General features: G+C 33.7%; 2 protein-coding genes and 1 long non-coding RNA gene across 3 annotated transcripts; 1 reads left to right on the forward strand and 2 right to left on the reverse strand.

Annotated features, from left to right (window-relative positions):
- The first annotated feature begins 6 nt into the window (after nucleotides 1–6).
- Nucleotides 7–3,884, forward strand: LOC134264946 (uncharacterized). The gene is made up of 4 exons (XM_062747187.1): nucleotides 7–41; nucleotides 1,868–2,007; nucleotides 2,925–3,039; nucleotides 3,295–3,884. Exons 2-4 carry the CDS (start codon nucleotides 1,874–1,876, stop codon nucleotides 3,424–3,426), a joined length of 381 nt encoding a protein of 126 aa, XP_062603171.1. The 5' UTR covers nucleotides 7–41; nucleotides 1,868–1,873; the 3' UTR covers nucleotides 3,427–3,884.
- Nucleotides 3,885–4,638: 754 nt separating this feature from the next.
- Nucleotides 4,639–17,533, reverse strand: LOC134264947 (collagen alpha-1(X) chain-like). Its single transcript, XM_062747188.1, has 2 exons — nucleotides 17,185–17,533; nucleotides 4,639–5,059 (listed from the first exon to the last, which is right to left on the reverse strand). Exons 1-2 carry the CDS (start codon nucleotides 17,408–17,410, stop codon nucleotides 4,695–4,697), a joined length of 591 nt encoding a protein of 196 aa, XP_062603172.1. The 5' UTR covers nucleotides 17,411–17,533; the 3' UTR covers nucleotides 4,639–4,694.
- A 1,038-nt stretch (nucleotides 17,534–18,571) lies between these two features.
- On the reverse strand, nucleotides 18,572–18,959 carry LOC134264948 (uncharacterized). The gene is made up of 3 exons (XR_009991657.1): nucleotides 18,922–18,959; nucleotides 18,711–18,827; nucleotides 18,572–18,618 (listed from the first exon to the last, which is right to left on the reverse strand). It is a non-coding gene; the product is annotated as an uncharacterized LOC134264948 (long non-coding RNA).
- Nucleotides 18,960–22,350: the final 3,391 nt, after the last annotated feature.

The raw sequence follows: 22,350 nt of genomic DNA on the forward strand, positions 1-22,350 counted from the left end.
TCTGTACCATCTGGCTGGGAATCACATACTCATTTGCAGCTGTGAGTTGTAACTTTTACTCCATTGTATGGAATCTTTAATATTTATTTTATGTTTAGAGAATTATTTCATGTTAACTATATGCAGGAATATAAAATTCAATTCATCCATAAAACCTTATTTATCCAAGGCACTTTGTTTTGTACGATGTAATGTTTTTAGCTCACCTGAGCCGAAGGCTCAAGTGAGCTTTTCTGATCACATTTTGTCCGTCGTCCGTCCGTCTGTCCGTCTGTCTGTCCGTCCGTCTGTCCAATGGGTCAATTTTAACCAAACTTGGTACAAAGCATCCTTGGGTAAAGGGGAATTTAAATTGTTAAAATGAAGGGCCAAGTCCCCTTACAAGGGGAGATAATCAAGAAAAGACAAAAATAGGGTGGGATCACTAAAAAATCTTCTTCTCAAGAACCACTGTGCCAGGAAAGCTGAAACTTATGTGGAAGCATCCTTGGGTAGTGTAGATATTAAATTGTTAAAATCATGACCCCTGGGGGTAGGGCGGGGCCACAATAGGGAATCCAAGTTTTACATAGAAATATATAGAACAAATCTTTAAAAATCTTCTTCTCAAGAACCACTGGGCCAGGAAAGCTGAAACTTATGTGGAAGCATCCTTGGGTAGTGTAAATATTAAATTGTTAAAATCATGACCCCCGGGGATAGGGCGGGGCCACAATAGGGAATCCAAGTTTTACATAGAAATATATAGAACAAATCTTTAAAAGTCTTCTTCTCAAGAACCACTGGGCCAGGAAAGCTGAAACTTATGTGGAAGCATCCTTGGGTAGTGTAGATATTAAATTGTTAAAATCATGACCCCCGGGGGTAGGGCGGGGCCACAATAGGGAATCCAAGTTTTACATAGAAATATATAGAACAAATCTTTAAAAATCTTCTTCTCAAGAACCACTGGGCCAGGAAAGCTGAAACTTATGTGGAAGCATCCTTGGGTAGTGTATATATTAAATTGTTAAAATCATGACCCGCGGGGGTAGGGCGGGGCCACAATAGGGAATCCAAGTTTTACATTGAAATATATAGAACAAATCTTTAAAAATCTTCTCCTCAAGAACCACTGGGCCAGGAATGCTGAAACTTATGTGGGAGCATCCTTGGGTAGTGTATATATTAAATTGTTAAAATAGTGACCCCCGGGGGTAGGGTGGGGCCACAATAGGGAATCCAAGTTTTACAAAGAAATATATAGAACAAATCTTTAAAAATCTTCTCAAGAACCACTGGGCCAGGAAAGCTGAAACTTATGTTGAAGCATCCTTGGGTAGTGTAGATATTAAATTGTTAAAATCATGACCCCTGGGGGTGGGGCAGGGCCACAATAGGGAATCCAAGTTTTACATAGAAATATGTAGAACAAATCTTTAAAAAATCTTCTTCTCAAGAACCACTGGGCAGGAAAGCTGAAACTTATGTGGAAGCATCCTTGGGTAGTGTAGATTCTAAAGTTTTAAAATAAAAAAGGGAAGGGGGTTGTTGGGCATGATAGGTATAGCAAGAGGGGGAATCTGGTAAAGATCTGCCTCACCCAAGTTACTCAGGTGAGCGATGTGGCCCATGGGCCTCTTGTTTTCTTACATATTTGATAGTAATACTTGAAGGAAAATGTGCATATTGTGAATACACTATATAAAGTTATAGGAATTCGTTATACAGATAAAGGGAATAAAATTCACAGGTCCCCAGGACTTGGCTATAATAGAGTTTTACTGTATTTCACTTTGTTTTAGGAATGAAATAAGTAGGAGCTGACTTTAGTCAGACTGGGACATTCATTACTATTGGTAATGTTTAATTTTGATTTTATTTTCAGGCCAGTATGTGGCCCTCTATCCCCCTAGTTGTCTCCCAGGCTACCGTGGGGACTGCCATGGGACTCACTACCTCCATACAGATGATTGGTATCGGTGTGTCTAATTTGGTGGTGGGACAAATTCTTGGAAAGAATGAAGGGTAAGCACTCCATCAGGGTACAATCCGATTAAATCAGATCCACTCACCTAGATCCTTACTCATGGATCTGAGGAAACCCTATCGAAGGTAATCTCTATACAGAAACATGATAAGTACTTGCTTTTGCCTTGTTTTTTGGCTCTTTGTTTTGTATGAAACGATAAGATCTTTTCCACAGCTACTTTCACTTTTACATTTATTTTTCCCGAATGTTGCTTAAGTATGATCTTTCTGATTAGTCAAAATTTTAATGGATATTTTTATTAGAAAGGTCACCAAGAGATGACCTTCCATGGGGTTTCTTCAGGTCCTTGTGTAGCGATATATGCGAGCAGATCAAAGGATCTGATTTTAATGAATAACACTTATAAATTTAAATTTATAAATATTAGAGTCCTTAGACCCATTGTGTTGCAATTTATTCTATTATGACGATGCAGAAAAAATAAAATAAAATGGCCTGAAAGCAAGTTTAATTTATAATTGATATAATGTTAGTTTTACCCTTGGTTTGCAAATGGACCTTTTACAGGAAAAAAAACCATGTGTTAACTCTTACATAATAAAATCCAGGGACCCATTTTACAAAAGAACTTACAATTAAGACCAAAAACTTATTCTGATTGTAAAATTTTGTTAATTTAATTATTTAGTTTGAAATACCCGGTAGCTAGCATTTAAATAAATCCTGCTAACTTCTTTTTGGAAAGATTAAAATAATTTTCAAATCAATATACATGTATTAATAATAAAAATTAATGAGCAGAATGTAATTTTGGTCTTAGTCTAACGTTTTTTGTTTTTTGTTTTTTTTTTGTAAAAAGGCCCCCGGAATAACAGTACCAGATTTTAACTTTATTGTTTACACAATTTGAAATGTTTCCCTCCAGAATGAGTTTTTATGTTCCTGTTTTCAGTTTAAATGACGAGGAGATTCTTCACAGATGGAAGTATGTAATGATATTTTTGTTGGCCAATTCTCTAGCTTGTGTAGCAGCTACTATCTTCCTCAACATTACAGACAAAAAAAGGGTATGTTGTTCATGAGGAGAGTGCTGATTTTGCTATTGCAAATTTTTTACACCAATTTTAATGAACAGTGTTAAATTTTTATTTATATGTTTTATAAATCTCATATCTTGCATCTAGGTTTATTCAGTATATATATATTGTACATGCATGTGAAATATTTCTTAAGAATGAATTTTTTAACAAAAATGAAAAAAAAAGTGCATTTCATCTTTCAAATTTTTTATACCTCTACCTTCTTATTTTTCATTTGTACAGGGAGGCATATTAAACATCAGCAGAAAACAACGGCAGCAGCAAGAACTAGAAAAATCTATACCAGAGAGTGAAACAAAATCAGACGATGAAGAGGAGCCATTGTTAGGTCGACAGCAGCACAGGATCAATTAGTGATCTAGGTCATGTATCATCTTAACTTCTAGTCACAGACATATAGTGAAAATAAGTGTTTCTTGGAATGAGATTATAAAACATGTTGTTGCCAAAAAGAATTAAAGTTGGTTTTTGATTTTTGTTACATGTTAAGAAAGAGGGTTCTATCCAATGTATTGAAAAAGAAACAAAATATTAAATGCATGGAAAAGTTGTTAATGCACTTTATCAGTATTATTATTTTTTGGCTGATTTAATACAATAATGTTATGGTTTTTGGATATTTTATTGTCTTTTACACATACTGTATAGAGGGGATGGGGTGTGGGTAATAAAGATGCTTGTGGAATTTCAAACAACATTTAAAACTTTACAGATGATACTACAGAAGTTACATGTTATTTGATAAAGAAAATGTATGAATGAATGTATGAAAGGTTGTACTTAATGATGAATAAAGCATTTTTTTTTTAGAAGTCTTTGACATTAAATTTTATTTGGACATTAAGGATTCAGGGAGAAATGTCAGTCTGATTGACAAGTTTTTTTTTGTGATGGAATTCACTTTAGCTTTTTAATATAGAAAAAGGAAGGAGTTTCAAAATACATAAATACTCTCCATATCAGTAACTAGCCAGGACTTGCAAATTCGAAGAAACAGATGTAACATGCATGTGTATGTTATAAGCGACAAAGTACGTTAAGACTCCTATTTGGCCCATGGTTGGTTTTTTTTTTAGAATGGTGCACGTTTTTCAATATTCTCTTATCCGCAACTCCTCTTATACCATTCATTGAAATTTAATGAAACTTTCAAAGAATCTTTGTTACACAGTGCCATGGTGCTCATCCTATTTTACTTATTGATCAGGCACATATTTTAGGTTTATTTTATAGCGTATTTTTTCATTGTGCATTGTTCTTACAACCATGCCCATTACAGAGGATGCCCAGTATCTAAGGATGTATGGTATCTTCATTCTTCAACCATATAGATTTCTATATTTCTAAACTAGATTTTAATGGGGGAAAATAATTCATTTATTTTCAACTCTTTTATGACTTACCCAACAGAGTATAAGCATTGAACAATTTTAGTTTTTCAGAAAATTTGGAAATATTTATAAATTGAAAGAAAATAAATCCTGAAAGTCATTCATGTATGAAATTCAAATGCATGCGAATCACAAATATATATAAAGTTAACCATATATATGAATAGCTGCATGTTCATTCATTTTCGAAAGTAAATACATGTCATCTCTATATTTTTAGAATAACTGTTACTAATTTATTTTGACTCCAGTGAATACAGATTCACCGTCAACTCTGAGCGAACCACTGTTGGGTAGCAGGTACACTTGATCGCCAATATCTAAGTTAATGACCAATGAAACAGATCCGCTATTGAGGCCTTGACTTCTTTCACTTGTATAAGCAAGTATAAGCTGGTGACCATTTTTGTAGATAAACACACCATCACCTGCTGTGTTAGATATCAAAGACACTTGGAAGAGATACAGTCCCTGGATGGGACATGTAAATACCGATCCATTGTAGGCATTCCCGTAGTTAAATATTGGAGAATTATAAGCTTTGATAATGTCAGACCGGCTGTATGTACCACCAAGTCGAGCTGTAAACCCGATATCTGAAAGATATGGAATAGACTTAGACACATTTTATCGTATACGAGGGATGATCCAAAAGTTCGTGGAATTCTTTCTAAAATTTTATCGTGATTTGATGAAAGCAAACAACAGGCATATTTATAATATAGAGTCATAAAGCAACAATACTAGAAAATTTCACAACTTTCCAATTACCAATAAGGTCACACGAGCTTTCTGAAAATGCATTGTGAAACCCGGGGGAGACTTTGACGTTACGTTAAGTTTGATATGCCACGTCACGTTATAGAAGCACCTCACCCTAATGTACAATTAAAATACGTTATACTACAAATGCTGCCTTTTTCTCTATTTTTTCTCAAATAAAGCTTGGGTATCCTATCGCACCAACTTATCTTCATTTTTCACTCATGTTTCAAAATACTCCCCATCTTTCTATATGATGTTGCGATTTCAGTAGCAATGTCAAGAACAGTACGTCAGCCGACAACGTCCATTAATATTTTTGAATTGTTAAGTGGGGGGGGGGGGGGGAAGGGGGGTAAACACTTAAAACAGAGCTTCCAAAAGGCGACCACACATTTAATCAACCTCCATGTAATATACATTTTTTTCATAAATATCTTACGCCATTAAAAAATATTAACTAAATGTATTTTTTCCCCGGCCTATGTCAATAATATATATAAGATATAGTTATCCCGCAATTTTCACAAAACTTATTACTTGACCGAAATTTGACGTTGTCTAGTAAATTAAAGATGAGCAATAAATCACGGACTAATAAACTAAATATAAAGTAAAATCAGTAAAAATATCACACAAAGGTTTATAAAAGATCAAGCAATTGTAATAATGACACAATTTTCGTTTTATATACCACATAGAGTGGTTTTATTTAAACAATAAAATGCTTTCTTTGTTTGTTGTTACTGGAATGAACGGAAGCAGCTGTTGCAGAAAAAATACAAAACCCGCGTAAGCGGGTTATGTAATTTATTTTCTGCAATAGCTGCGACCGTTCATTCCAGTAATAACAAACAAAGAAAGACATTTTATTGTTTATATTTATATCTGTTTAAATTATCATTCTAAGTAGGATTAAAAATATTAATTATTGTGTTAATGATGCAAACGTCTTTGTACTTTTCATTGATGGAACGGCCACTGATCAAGAAATCTGTACAGGTGATATGCCTAATGTAGTTCATGCAGTGATGAACGCAATGGGTTTTCTTAAGACATAAAGAAGAAAATATTCAGTGGATGTAAATATTCTCATTTCTCGTATTTAAAATTAAAACGAAAATAAAGTCTTTATTGTCTCCCCCGCATTTCCAAACAACCGTTTCCATGAAATATTGATAAAAATGTTTTTTTTTTTTTATTTAAAATATTCAACAAGTGTCTATATTCTATTTTGTAACTTTCAACCAATTTCACTTAAAAATAGATAAAATATAAAGAAATTCCACGAACTTAAGTCTGAATTGAGTAAAGACAAAGTTTCCAGCTTAAATTGCACAAAATAAACACTATAAGGAAAGCAAGTTTTCATGAAAAACTTATCCTAATATTCATACATGTACTTTATTCTGGACCTTATTAGCTGAGTGACACTGATACTCATGATTAAAAAACAACAAACAAAATTGATGTAAAGAATATTACGGTGGTATTGTCAAGATTGTAGCACTCATAGAAAACACATCTGAACCGTATAGTGGTTTATTTGAAACTCAACAAGTATATAACATAACGTTATAGCAACGTCTATGACGTCATAGTACTATGACGTCATAGTTCGGTAAATGTCATTAATATTATTGCATTAAAATGTAAATAGAAAAGTATTACTGTCTATAATTCATGACATTCTCCGGCCCACAAAAGTATAGAATAAAGTCTTTGGACTGAAAATATCAGACGCGGTTTTTTTAGCTAAAAAATGCATTGATTTCTTTTTTAAAAAAAGTTATTTACAATATCAAAAATTAGATTATTTCACTTAGAATGACTGGAAATCTGCTCAATAGCTTTCAGTTTTGCCTCACGATCCTTTGTCGGTATTGAATGTTTGTCATCATCCCCAGAATTTAATTCTAATGGATACAGTTTTGTAATTGGCCTAGAAGTTATACCATTCCTGGTCTTTAATAAAACAGATCTTATAAGTCCATCTTGGCCGGAAATAAGCTCCTCAATCTTTGCCAGTTTCCACAGATTTCTTGGGTTGAATTCATCAAAAATTTGAACGATGTCTCCGGTCTTGATATTTTGTTTGCTTTCTCCGTGGCTGCGATGATATTCTCTTAAGGAGGTTAAGTATTCCTTTCTCCAACGTTGCCAAAAGTGTTGAATGACTTTTTGTTGAATATTGTAAGTTTCATTCGCAGATACATGGTTCAAATCAGTTGTTCCATTTTCTTCACTGGAACTCCCAGGATAAGGTAATGACTTGATTTTCCTTCCATATAGTAGATGAGAGGGTGTTAGGGGATCTTCGTCCAATGGGTCGGATGATGCATAGGTCAGAGGACGGTCATTCAAAATGCATTCAATTTCTACGATGATTGTGTTCAGGACATCTAAATTTACAAAGGATCGTCCTAGTACTTTCCTTAAGCAGTTCTTTGTAAGTCCTATTAGTCGTTCCCAGAAGCCTCCGTACCAGGGTGCTCTCTTAGGTATGAATTTCCATCTTGTACCATGGGTGTTTAAGGTTTCTTGAAGACTGTGTGAAGATGTTAACTTTTTGATTTCCTTAGAAGAAGCAACATATGTGGTTGCGTTGTCAGATATCATAATTTTTGGAAGTGATTTCCTGCTGGAAAATCTCCGAAAGGCTAGAATAAATTGTTCTTCAGTGAGGTCTGTTACCAGTTCCAGATGGACAGCTCTTGTACTAGCACAAGTGAAAAGACATATGTATACTTTGCCTTCCTGTCCATTCTTTTTTCGTATCTTCAGGGCACCAGTGAAATCCACACCAGTTACAGTAAAAGGAGGTTCTTCTCTCAATCTGTCTTTAGGTAACGGTGGTGCTTCTGGAATGGGATAAGGTTTTCCCATGATTTTTCTACATGTAATGCATTTTCGCAATACAGATTTTACACTCTGACGAATTCTTTGTATCCAGTAATTCTGTCTCAACAATGTGACTGTACTATTGACTCCTGAGTGCAAATTTCTTCTATGTGCATCTAAAACAATCAAAGTGGTCAGTGGATCTTTGGTTGCTAGGAGTATTGGATGCTTTGCTGTTTTGCTGATTGGTGCATTGTGTATTCTCCCTCCACATCGGATCAGATCCTCATTGTCTAAGTATAATTTCAGCTGTTTTGATAGACAATGTTTAGATTTTCCATCTTTTTGTAGTTCTACAAAAATATCTGGATAGTTTTCTTGTTGAGCATTTTTAATCCACATCAGGGAGCTGCGTTCAATTTCTGAGACAGTCAGCGGACCTGTAACTTTCTGTCCTTTGGAACAATTTTGTACGAATCTTAGGACATAAGAAGTAACGTTTAACAAATTTCTGTAATTGTTAAACTTCGAGATGTCAATAATTTCTGAAATTTTTTGTTCTCTGGGATCAGGCTGTACATCTTTCTTGTCTTGTGAGTCCTCCTCCTGGTATCCACATTTCTCAGATTCTGTTATGTTTGCAAGAACATGACTTTCGGTTTTGTCATATATGGGCCACATGTTTTTGTCAGTAATCCAAGTTGGTCCTTTTGACCACAATTCGTTCTTCCTAAATTGAAGGGGTACTGTCCTTGTTGCTTTTGACTACCTCACGATTTGAACACAAACTTGTGTGATGTCGTTTTTTGCAGACTTTGCAATTTGATTTGGATTGGCAGTCTGTTACACGATGTCGGCCCAAACAGTTAAAGCATAACTTGTCTCGTTTGACAATTTTCATGCGGTCAGTGCAGTTTTTGTACTTTGTACAATCATTTGAATAATGCGGCTTCTTACAATATGCACAGCATACCTGAGGTTTCCTTGGACTGAAGTTGTGTTGAACTTGCTTATGACTGGACTTTGAATGGGTATAAAAGGTCGATGTTGCGCTTGGTTCTGTTGCATCAATACCTGCTCCAGCTTCTAATATTTCGAGTTCCCTGTAAAGACTGTTTCTCAGATCACCTAGTAACCAATCAGTAGAGCCATGTTCACGTGCCAAATTCTTGCGCATTTCAGTAGGTAATTTGTTCAGAATCACAGGTACTAGAAGAGATCCGTATGTATCTTGAGCTTGTCCATACGATTCCAAACCTCTGACGTATGTCTCCACTTGGTCATGAAAATGACGCAGGCTTGTAAGATTATTCTTGGGAGTGGGTAGGTCCAAGAGTGCTTGCATGTAAGACTGAGTTATCTTATGTTTTTGCCCAAACCTTTCATGTAGAAGCTCAATTGCTCTGTTGTAGTTTGCATGTGTGAGTGCAAATCCTGAAATGGTATTCGATGCCTCGTCTGCTACTAAAGACTTTAAGTAATTAAACTTTTGAACTTCTGTCAACGTGTTGTTGCTATGAATAGCCGAATCGAACGAATCCCAAAATGACTGCCACTCCAGCACATTTCCCTCAAAAATGGGTAAGTTTAATTTCGGAAGTTTGTGGAAGTTACCACTGTTTGGATTTGAATGAAAGCTTGTAAGGGACTGAGGAGTTCTTGAATTTTCACTCAAATTGTTTCTTGATTGACCGTTTTCTTCAATTTGTGAATTGTCATTCTGGTTTGAATAAATGTTGGCTGATGGATTCAAATTTGAACGATGAACTATCAGGCTTCGGGGCCACCAACCCTGAGATTTTCTCAAATCTGAGATTTCTCAGAAAATCTGAGTTTTTCTCACCAAACTGTGCCACCAAACATATATTTTCTCAAACTCAGACTTACCTTCTGAGTTTTTTCTCATATCTGAGATTTTTTCTCAAGTCTGAGATTTTTCTCAAAGAGGCGTGCCACCAACGTTTTTTCCGACTCAGGTGAGAAAAAAATCTGAGATTTCTCAGAAAATCTTGAGATTGATGGATACCAGTCTCAAATAAAATCTCAAAGAATTCTTTTATGGTAAAATGATCGCAAATGTTCGGATAGTGCACAATAAAATCCACAAATACACGAAATTAACGTACAAGTTCAAAAAGATACACATAATATCATGAAATTAATAAAAGAAAGGGATTTTTGGTATTCTAGTGACACACTATAAAACAAGTATATCTTCATTTATATATAAGAATTAATTTATCAAATTCATATTTAATGTGCTATTTGTGACATAGGGCAAAATTAGATGTAATTCACAATGTTCATGTAAAGGAGAGGAAATATGTCTAGATAAGATTTCAAGCTTATGCGGCCACATCTTTTGTTTTTCTCCAGTAGTTATACAGTGTATTTTACGACATGTATTTATTAGCCTAAATATAAATTATGAAATATAGAATGAAATCTGATTAAATTTATATTTTACAAATATTTATATTCCTTCGAGATAAATATGTAAATCACCTCGGAGTCCATGGATGATATCATTGACTAATATGGTTCTTAAATAAATCTATAGAATTTAGATCGACTTTATAACAAGAACATGCAGTGTCATACATGTAGCATCGTTTTTGAAATCGGGAGGGGGGGAGCCACAGAAAAGAAATTTAACTTACCTGAAAAAACTTGACAAGCCAAAAAAAAAAAAAAAAAAAAAAAAAGAAATAGCCTAAACTCGAAAATCATATTTCATTGGTGGGGGAAGGGGCTTCTTTTTTTTTTCAGGGTCAACTTTTCGGGTACCAAATACAATACTACATTACCCTTATTTCACTTTACTGTTGCTAAAAGTGGGGGAGGCTGGTCTTTCAATGAATATGTTCATTAGTAAAAGTTATATCTGAAAAAAGCCCCCCCCCCCACAGTTGCTACGTGCCTGACATGAGCAATGCGTTGTGTTTATATCCTTGATTTCACGTTTACTTTATTTATAAAAATAAACTTGACTTGTGACCATTCTGAGATACATGTATAAATCACAATGAAATGCACAGATGGAAAGTTTTTGAAATAAAAAAAATTACCGTTCGCATGTTTTTTAAAAAGTGTTACAAATTCATTACGCAGTGAAACTTGTACACGTATACGAGATTAATCAGTTTCTTATGATCATTTAGCCAGATTGAGTTGGGTTTCCAATGTAACAATGATTATTGGTCAAGTTGTGCAATATTCTTTGTTTATCATTAAATTTTTTTTCATAAAAAATAATAATAATAAAGATACTTTCCGGGATCATTTAAATCGTCATAGAGGATCATAGAAAAATGGGATGTGTTAGTTTGCTTCTACCATTAACATGCCCTTAATTCAAAATTTAGCCGACTTCCTTATTTCAACTGACAAGGGGAAAGGGCCAGAAACTGAATATTCCCCTACAATAGGCATACGTTAAAAAATATCGTTAAAAAACTTTAAAACCTTGAGCATGCGCTTTTTACCCGTCCCTGGATATGTTCGCTGTTCATCTTATCGCACTAAACCACAACCTTGGAACACTCCCAAAATTTATTACAGCCTGAGGGAAATTAAGCTAAATTTCGAGGGTTTTTTAAAATATTAATTATTTGTAAAAAAAAAATTCATTTATTTATTTTCGATCTGCTAGAAAAATATCACTTAATTTTACATTTGTTTTATTCCAAATACATAAAGTCCCTATGGTTCAAAGACTTTTTTTGCTATGAAGAATTAAATATCTAGCAAAAAACAAAACAAGAAAACAACACTGTTTTATTAACAATAGCTTAGGGAAATATAGTCTTGATCCGCCTACCTGCTTCACGTAACGTCACGATGGCGGAAGTGACGCCTCGGGTATGTTTTTGTGTGTTTATGTCGACAGACGAGCCAAGACTACAAAGTTTTGATATGTTTTTTTATGTTTTACCTGTGTAGAAATATATTTACGAGGGTTAGATAAACATTTATTGTCGCAAATGTCGTATTGGAATCTTCTCTGTTGAATCACGCAAAACAGCAATTAAAAGACGAAGGAAGTGGGGGATGTGTTTTTTCTGCGATCTACCCCTAAATAATTGATGAATAACTGTATAAAAGGTAAATTCAATCATTGATTCAACAAATCCTTGCATTTTTCGAAAAAAGGCCGCATATGACAACGGAAATATATCTAAGATTTTTCTCAAATCTCAGCTTACATGAGACCAATCTCCGAAATGTTGGTGGCACGGCGTTTTTTGAAAATCTCAGGTGAGGCAGAATTTTGAGATTTAAGGCTGAGTTTTGAGCTGAGATTTTTATAGGTTGGTGGCCCCGAACCCAGATGTTTCTTAAATTTTCTCATTTTAGAATTAAGATTGAAATTATACTCATCTGAATCAAGTATTTCTCTCTCAATATCCTCCTCTGCTATTTCTGTTAGAATTTTCTCATCCAGATCTCTAAGAATTTCCTGTTTGTCCCTTAATGTCTCCAAAATTGCCTCAATTTCCTCTGCATCTTCATTTTCTTCATCCAGTCTTTTTAGAAGTCTGGTTACAGCACTTCTCTGTCCTGCTCTTACTGCCTTCAGCTTAGAAGTCATCTCTCCTCTTTCGTCACGGCACCAATGTCAAGATTGTAGCACTCATAGAAAACACATCTGAACCGTATAGTGGTTTATTTGAAACTCAACAAGTATATAACATAACGTTATAGCAACGTCTATGACGTCATAGTACTATGACGTCATAGTTCGGTAAATGTCATTAATATTATTGCATTAAAATGTAAATAGAAAAGTATTACTGTCTATAATTCATGACAGGTATATTTAGGACACATTAATATTTTTTTGAAAATACTAGGAAAAAAAATTTCTCGTGAAAACGAGATATTAATATCTTGTGAAAACGACTTATTATATTGTGAAAACGGGATATTATCTTTTGAAAACGAGATATTATCTTGTGAAAACAAGATATTATCTTGTAATAACGGAATATTATCTTGTGGATCGTAAAGCAACACCTCGTTTCATTGACTGACCTTTTTAAATCTGATTGTCCGGGGTGGAGTCAAATCGAATACACAATGCAGTGCTAGTATGTTATTTGGGTTTTAACTAATCAGCAATCAGGAAGACAGCCAATGAACATAAATTTATATGATTGGAGCAAAGAAGAGCTCAGATTCTCATGTACTGCGAAAAGAAACACATTGATGTGATGCATAAAAAACCAGAAGTCTCTGTCGAGACTGTAGCTCTGATGGTTTGTACTTATAACAAAGGAAGAGAAAAGAAGCCATTGCCTTCAGACCAAAACTGTAGGAGGAATAGCGTTTTAAAGGAATTTCACAGAAAATTCTATTTTTATTAACCATGGCAACACCGTTCATCAAAATAAAAAATCGATGCAGTAAATTATGTATCTTAGTGTAGTCTAACTTGCCAAGTTATATTGAAATCAGACCAAAAACTCTAGGAGGAGTAGCATTTTAAAGGAATTTTACAGAAAATTCTATTTTTAGTAACCATGGCAACATCGTTCATCGAAATCAAAACTGATGCACTAAATTATGTATATTAGAGTAGTTGGATAGTCAGAGTTACTTGTGTGCCAAGTTATAATGAAATCAGACCAAAACTGTTGGAGGAGTAGCGTTTTAAAGTAATTTCACATAAAATTCTAGTTTTATTAACCATGGCATCACCGTTCATCGAAATCAAAAGCCAATGCACTAAATTATGTATCTTAGTGTAGTCTCCTTGTGTGCCAAATAATATTGAAATCAGACCAAAGCTGTAGGAGGATTAGCGTTTTAAAGGAATTTCACAGAAAACTCTATTTTTAGTAACCATGGCAACACCGTTCATCGCAATCAAAAACCGATGCACTATTTAGTGTAATTTACTTGTGTGTCAAGTTATATTGAAATCAGACCAAAACTGTAGGAGGAGTAGCATTTTGAAAAATTGTTTACAGACAGACGGACAGCTAGACAGCTACAGACAGACGGACGGACACCTTACTTTCGCATAAGCTCTTCTGGTCTCTGACCAGTAGAGCTAACCAGGATCTATCGGCCAATCAAGGTACATTTTTGTAATTAAATATGAATTATGAATACATGTACCAAAAACACATTTCTATCCAGAGTTCCCGCTTCTCTCCCACATATCCAGAGTTGTCGTTCCCACTTCTCTCCCACATACACCTCTCAGTCTCAACGCTCGTTGTACAAGATTCTTGTACAAATTTTAAACAGCGAAGATTCGAAATTCAAATGATAATTAATTATTGTAGATATTGATAAAGATGATAATTCATAATTTATTTTAAATCTATAATCACGCAGAATGACTTATTTTCAAAGAGTATAAATTAAAATCTAATTAAAAATCCTTTTAAGGTGTTACAAATTTAAATAAATAATGTTTTCTGATAAGAAATATAATAAAACACTATGATAAATACAACTTTTAATCAAAAACAAATTTTTCAAGAATCTTGTATGACAAGCGTTGACAGAGGTGTATGTGGGAGAGAAGCGGGAACGTCAACTCTGGATAGAGAATGACCAAACACAGTCAACAGTTAAGGTAGGATTCTTATCTGGTTTCTGACTAGATGAAACATTCAAAGTATATTTGCTTATATGTCTAATATATTTATGTGTAAGGGATTTAAAAGAACATATTTTTCTTTCCTCATAACAATTGTAAAACTTTAAATAGAAATGGTAAACTGCGTTTGAAAAATAGCAGGAACTATATTTTTGGCGGAATGGTGGCGTATGAAAATATCTTCTTTTCTGCCTCTCAAAATTATAATAGAACAAAGAATTTAGTTATAATTTTTAGACAATCAAAGACTTGCAGAAATTTTCAAATGTAAGTTAGATTAATAATAAGGGACTAAACTTTCAAAATATATCAAATTAATATGATTTTTCAAACAAACTAGAACTATGTTAGCTTTTAAACGCTTCCAATCAAAGTACAGAGTCCATAAAAAACTATTTTTTCTCTCTAAGTAAACGATCAAAACTTTTTGTTTTTGTGTCATTTTGTACATTTATAAGACTACTTTATTATATGTAAAAATAAGAAAAAGTTAAATATAGGAGGCATATGAAAATAACTAATATATCCTTAAAAAATAAGAAAACACAGAGAAAATTCGGATCAGCCAATATCCAGTTTAGTTAAATTATTTATGTAAATTTGGTAATATCATGCTATAGACCCGATATAGTAAACTCTTTTTATGCAAAAAGAACAATCTTTAGCCTTTTGAAATAGAAGTAAGCATAACATGATTGGCAACAGTATTTTTTTTATTCATAATGTCATGGAAAAAGATAATGACCTTGACCTGACCTTGCCTCTTATATGAAATGGTCAAATTTAATCTCACTGATACTATCACTTACTGATATTGTCTTTTTAATTCTATGAAAATCTCATTAATTTTTAATACAAGATGAGAAAAATCCTACCTTAAAAACGGTAAACATCTCCCCTTCCCTTCCCCCTTTTCCTTACTTCTGTTTGCCAATGCATCTGATCAACATCTTTTGCTATACTCAGGGACGTAGCAATGGGGGGGGAGGGGGGGACAGGCCCCTGCACACACAGACTTTTTTCCCAACATAAACTTTACTATTGAAAATGTGTATTGAAAGGTTGGTCCCCCCTCCACTTCTTACCACAGTGTAATGGTATCAAGGAAATGTAGTATTGTATGCAAAAATTTGATTTGTAAGTGAAAGGAAGTTGGCCTTGAATTGAAAAAAGTTTTTTTTTTTTTTCGCTTGTCAACTTTTTCAGGTATTAGTAATTTTTTTTTCTCTGGTTGCCTCCCCCCCCCCCCCCCCCACCTTTCAAAAACGATGCTACGTGCCTGATACTGATAATAAATTGACACAAAATTATATTAATTATATTTTGTTTTATACTGGGCCGAGCGAAATGGCTGAAACCTGCAGAATACCGGCCATAACAAATACTAGTAGATAAAAAAAATTAAAAATGACTCTTTCAAAAATTATTTATGCACAAATAATTTTAAAATTTATACATTAAAAAGCCTCTTTTAAAAAGAGCAGAATGCAATTCATGACATTGCAAATGATCTTATGTATACATGTTATCTACATATAACTTTTCTGACTCTAATTCGTAGGGGAAATGTAGAAAAATGAAAATTTCGAGCTCATTCATGTCGAGGTTGTATAGTTTTAAAAACTAAATCTTAGATTGTTACAGTGTTTTTCAAAATAATCTATCATGCAGGAGAGAGGCTCAATCATTTTCATTAATTAACTTTTCCCCTTTCTTTTTCTAAAAGCATCTTTCGTTTTAAATTTAAATATTTTCATTATTTTGAATTATTTTTCAATCATTTTTAAAAACATCAGAAATCCCTAAGTATCCCACAGTTGCTGTATATCTTTTCTATAAGTGACGTAAATACTAGTATACATGTACAAACAACACCTAAATATCACAGGAACTTGTGGACAGGATCCCCCCCCCCCCCAATATTCAACCCCGGGGCTTATTTGACATTTTTTTCACAATTTATATTTAGTACACTTATTCAACATGTTTGCAATAGGAACAAATCGTCAAAACCCCAAAATAATCGCTCCACAAAAAATACCCCACTATACATTATAAGAGAGAAAGGTAAACAACTTCGGTTTGTTTGCGTTGTACCCCCACTGGTCTTTCTGGGTTTAAAAACGTATTTATTTCATTTTCACCTAAAATGTCGGTCCACACTGTCTCTACATATATTTCTGTCTCAGTCAATGCTATCGAATTGACTCTGCATCTCGTAAGAATCCCACAAACAGCATTCCAGTCAGAATGTTGAAATTTTCTGAGGTAAACGCAACGGAAGTGCATAGAGAATGTTACACTTATATCTTATAAATAATGTATAGTGGGGTATTTTTTTGGGCGATTATTTTGGGGTTTTGACGATTTGTTCCTATTGCAAACATGTTGAATAAGTGTACTAAATATACATTGTGAAAAAAAAAATGTCAAATAAGCCCCGGGGTTGAATATCGGGGGGGGGGGGGGGGTCGTGTCCACAAGTACCTGTGCTAAATATTATACCTGTTGAATTTTTAACATGGTTGAAACCTTCTTTCTTCAGTTTTTCAATTTCGAGACTCATGTTGTGAACATCGCTGTTTTCCAACTTGACATCCATCTGGTTAACTGTAAGCAAAACTTGGCGCATCATCTTCTCCATGTCGTGGATCTTTTTCTGAGTGTTCATTTCAAGGTCACGGACTTTCTCTGTTAAAGTGATATTCCATTCGTCCAACACTCTTTCCATGGCATCTATCTTGTCGTAAATATTGTAGGTACCGACGCCTTGACTGCTTGCAGAGGACGGATTTGCGTGTCCGTCCAAGAGGAAGGAAGCACTTTCATCCCCAATGCAAGAAATAACAAACAAGCAAGCGAGTTTCAGTGACTGAAACATGGTCGTTTACTTACTAAGTTTTCTATGCGTTTTAAACCAGTATCATTTTCCCAGGTCTCTTTTATATGACTTTAGATAGCAGAATAATGCAGGTGCTAGTGTCGTGTCACCCAAAAAAATATCAAATAAATCAAAACGTAAACATGTCACAGTGAAATATAAATTGTTCATTGTTTAAATATGATGACTGAGATAAAAGGAGAAAAAACGTTTTCTATCAAAAAAATCCAACTTAAAATAATAATACAACCGAGTAACGGAAAAGCAAATGTGAAATGATTAAACGCACTTACACGACAGGGTTGTTAATATTTTTAATTTTGAGTTTATATATATGATGTGCTTAAAGATTTCGTCTTAAACATTTGTCATGTGATGTTTGACTAGAAGCCTACCAACTGAGATTTTTATTCTCTCATTGATTAAGTTGAAATATGGTCCTTAGCAGGAGGATTTAAAATATAGTTTGTTATCCCTCCTTAGGTAATTACAATAGCCTGATTACACCTTTTAAACATTTTCCCCAAGCTTATTAAAGTATATGTTCGCTTACCCCCCACCCCTCCATCTTTTGGAGTCGCTGTCAACATCTACATTTCTTTGTACTTGGCATGATCGTTACGAACAGAAAGTATATGTGATACAAGCCAGGGACAGGAACACCCCCGTCCCCGAATACTGGAGTATACATCCTGGATCCAAAGATACCGCGGATACGATTTTAATAAAACTATAATTCAACGTTATTTTTGGATTTTTCATGTGTAATACAATGTAAATGTGTACTACAAAATGAAAGAAGATTAATAAAAATATCTTTTGGACCCAGGGTGTATATAAGGGGCGGGGGGGGGGGGGGGTCCACAAGCGTCTGTGGAACGACGGGAAAAATGACAAATTGATCAAAAGACTTAGTGCTTATTTCAGTTGAGAAAAAAAACGTGAAATATTTATAGGAGATACACAAGTAATTTATTTTAAAGTCATAATGACAAAATATAAAAAATATTTGATCGATGAAATACTGGTATGTATGATACTTCACTTGTTCACAACTTCTAAAAAAGAAACAAAGAAGGATTATTGCAATTGCCAGAGGTAAACTTTGTCCATATTCTATTTCTCTCAGTTATTACATGTAACAGTGCACCTTAATGAATGAATTCTTTATACAAGTTGTGTCCGAGACACATGAGTTCAGTTGTTGTTCCCTGAATGGTGATGGTCTCACCGGCTTTTAGGACCATACCGTCATAAAGACATCCATCTGTACATAAAATAGAAAAAAAAGCTAAAGTAATGTAACCCAAAGAACAAGCAGACAAAAAGAAATCTACAAGTATACGGTTAAACTATATTACCCTGTCCATTTACAGTTCGTTTGGGGTCACAGTTTCCACTGAAATTATAGACAAGTACGTGTTTTATTCTTTTGAAAATAAAGAGTTGAATCATATGAACAAATAGAATTTACAAGAATGTGCAATTGGATGAGATGAAGATATGGGCTTGTAGTCCTATAATCAATGGTCATGTGCATGTGGTTAACAAATTATCTGAATGTTTCTTGGAATTTTATAATCACATTGCTCAGATTTATTATTATTTTCAATTAAACAAGCATATTTCCTTCAAAAATGCTCACAGATTCTGACAAATACTAAAAATCAAAACATATACATTGACATATAGAATCTTTGAGATAAACCATATTTGATAAAATTATATTTGTGCATTACCGTTTCCGAATTAGAATGAAAATGAAATTACACGATACGGTACTAAGATAATTTTTTTTATTTTTGTATATATGTTTTCTCATGTACAGGTACTTGTATGCATAAACCATAAAGTTTGTTTTATATTACTTTTGATAAAACACTTCGTTAGATTAATAACTCTTTTTTATTACCTACTCTTAGATGAAAATGAAAGAACTACAAGTTCCAGTCAAAATATCTAACATTTCACAGTAATATATTTGTAACAATTAATAACGTAGCGTGTGGATATATGATACGCATACGATAATTTTCCTTTGTATCAAAATTTTGTGAACATTCTTCAGATGAATCAATAAGCTTTAACAGCTTCTTGTGATTCTATTGCTATAAGTTTTATCGACTTAAAAATTAAAAAAAAGCTGATTAAAGCAAGATTTTTAAATATATAATATACTATCTGTGCATTATAAAAATGTAGTTTTCAGTAAACTTAATATTAAATATATACATTTGTGGTATCTCTCCACTATATAAACATACAGAAAGGAAATATCTTCAATTCTATATGAAGTTTGTCGGAGGTCAGAGGTCAATACATGACCTAATCACAGGGCGCAATAATATCTACCCGGTACATAAATTATAAAATGACCTGCTCTACTTGCTTTTCATGTATAAAAATGAATAAAATAAGCAAGTAAAATGATAATTATTTTATTTTAAATGTAAACAAGTATTTCATACAGTTTTTTGGGCTATCGATTCACCTGTGTACATAGAGAAAACTAGGAGCCTAGCGTTTGTTTACATTTTTCTTCACTTTTGTCAGCTGCAGTCTCTAACGTTCATCCTTATTTTTTGGATAGACCTTTGGTTAAATTTTCATGATAAACTTTTATTTTATCTTTAAATTTTACTCACGATAAATGTGTATATCTGTTGGAAAATATCTTTGCAATCATGCCATGAACAACTGCCAAACACCTCGGCGTTTTCGTAGTTCAATGTAAAGCTGTCGCCAGTGTCTCCGTGTTTATCAGTGTTTTACGATAAGTATGCCTTTAGTTACTGAAACCGTAGAATGTTTTTGATCAAATTGCAAATTAACTGGCCCGGACAAGTGTCTCAGTCCATCGGATCCATCCATCCCTTTCCAGCGACCGAAATTCCTCCAACTTTTTATTATCAAACTTCGGACGTGTTTCTTGTGTCTTTTCAGCATCGATTAACATTTTTCACGAATAAAATATTCCCAGACAACAATCTGTTCACTATTACTGATCACAAGTAGCCTTTCACAAAATATTCCCTTCGAAATAGATTCCTTAGCCTAATGAATTTGAAGCGTAACCGCCATGCAAGCCGATTTACACCTTGCGTCATTTTTCAAAATCTACGACGGACGGTTAGTGCAATAATTTAAATTCGAAAATATTCAATTGTCTGTCTCAAATGTATATATAAGTAATAAATAACAAGTTTATAAACTTCAAATGGGAATTGAAAGTAGACTTCGGTACGTGATCAAATCTTCTGAGAAGGCCTTCGGCCTTCACAGGATTTGATCACGTGACCGACCCACTTCAATTCCTATTGAAGTTTATAAACTTGTTATTTATTTCTTAAATAAAACGTTGCAATATATGACATTTTTCTAGGTGTTATTCACTCCGTCTCAAACATGCAAAAGCCCGCATGTTGTGGAAATCAAGTTTACTCATCACTGGAGAAAAGTTGCCTCGATGGTGTTCTTCTAGATAGGAAATTAAAACGGTAAACAATTAAGTCACGATTTTTACACATAAATGTATTCCGAGGCATTTGGAGAAATATCAATAGTGATATGGGGCAAGAAGAAAATTAATTTACTGATAAGAACTTATAACGGAATGTTATTATCCTCTTTGATCATTCTGATATCACCAAAATCACGAAATATCAAAAATTCCATTATTCCTTCATTGTACATGATATTGAGTAGATAAAGGAATACACAGAGTTTCGTATATTAGTGATAAAGTTAAGTACTGTAAATATATCGCTGTATTTTTTTTTTTTTAGAAATCCCCAGGGCCTTAAATTTACGAAGACAATGGAACAGACTGGAAAAAGCCTTCTTCAAGAACTTCAGAGGTACATCAATCTATCAACTGCCAAAGCACATCTGAAAAATAAGAAGCATTAAAGAACTAGGTTTGTGGCAAAGAACAGAACAATTAAAGTATTGTGACTGTCCTACAACGTGTGATTCGATACATACGATTCTATATACTGTATATATATTGTATGTATATATATATTCAAATTTGTCAGAAGTGTCCTATCCTTTGATTGTTATGATTTACTTGTAATCATATTGAAGAATTTAAAGAATACCTTTCCAGTTTAAAGTATCATTTATACTTAATTAGATAGAGATTTTTGTTTTTTTTTTTCTCTGAGAAATGAGATAAACATGCCCATTGGCACGGTTGTAAATAAAGTTAGAATTACATTGCATATTCCCTAACTTTATGAAAAAAATCCTTAAAAATATTTATTGCGGGTTCCAGTTTATTTTCCTCCAAGCTCAACTGTAAAGAGAAACTTTAAGAGTATTGACTACAAATTAAACGAAAAGTGGTGTAAATCAGTCATGGATACTTTAACACTCCAAGGAGCTTTAAAAAGATGAAATCGCCACGGTTTTCAAAATTAAAAGGATTAACCATATCATACTTTAAATACTTCATACAACCACTCCCCACGGGAAATTTAAGTTCGGCCTTTCTGAATTCATAGGCAGCTACTTTGCAATAAAATGATTTTTTTTAATCCACTTATTCAGTCTCTCAATAATTCAAGCTAAGCTTAAAATCATACCTTATATTTACTTTTAACGTATTGAAAAGCACAAAAATCTCAATATTTTAAATCTTGGAGTATAAGACGTACAACACACTGGGGGAGATAACTCTTGCGATTTCAATTGAACGTTTGACGTGACGTCAAATTTAACGTCAAAAATAAAGCGTCAAAATGACGAGTAAAACGATCCCGATGTATATCAATCATAAAAAAAAAATG

This window comes from Saccostrea cucullata, unplaced genomic scaffold (assembly GCF_032062105.1).
Source record: "Saccostrea cucullata isolate Sc308-1 unplaced genomic scaffold, CSIRO_AGI_Scuc_v1 ctg16172, whole genome shotgun sequence".
Taxonomy (NCBI): Eukaryota; Metazoa; Mollusca; class Bivalvia; order Ostreida; family Ostreidae; genus Saccostrea; species Saccostrea cuccullata.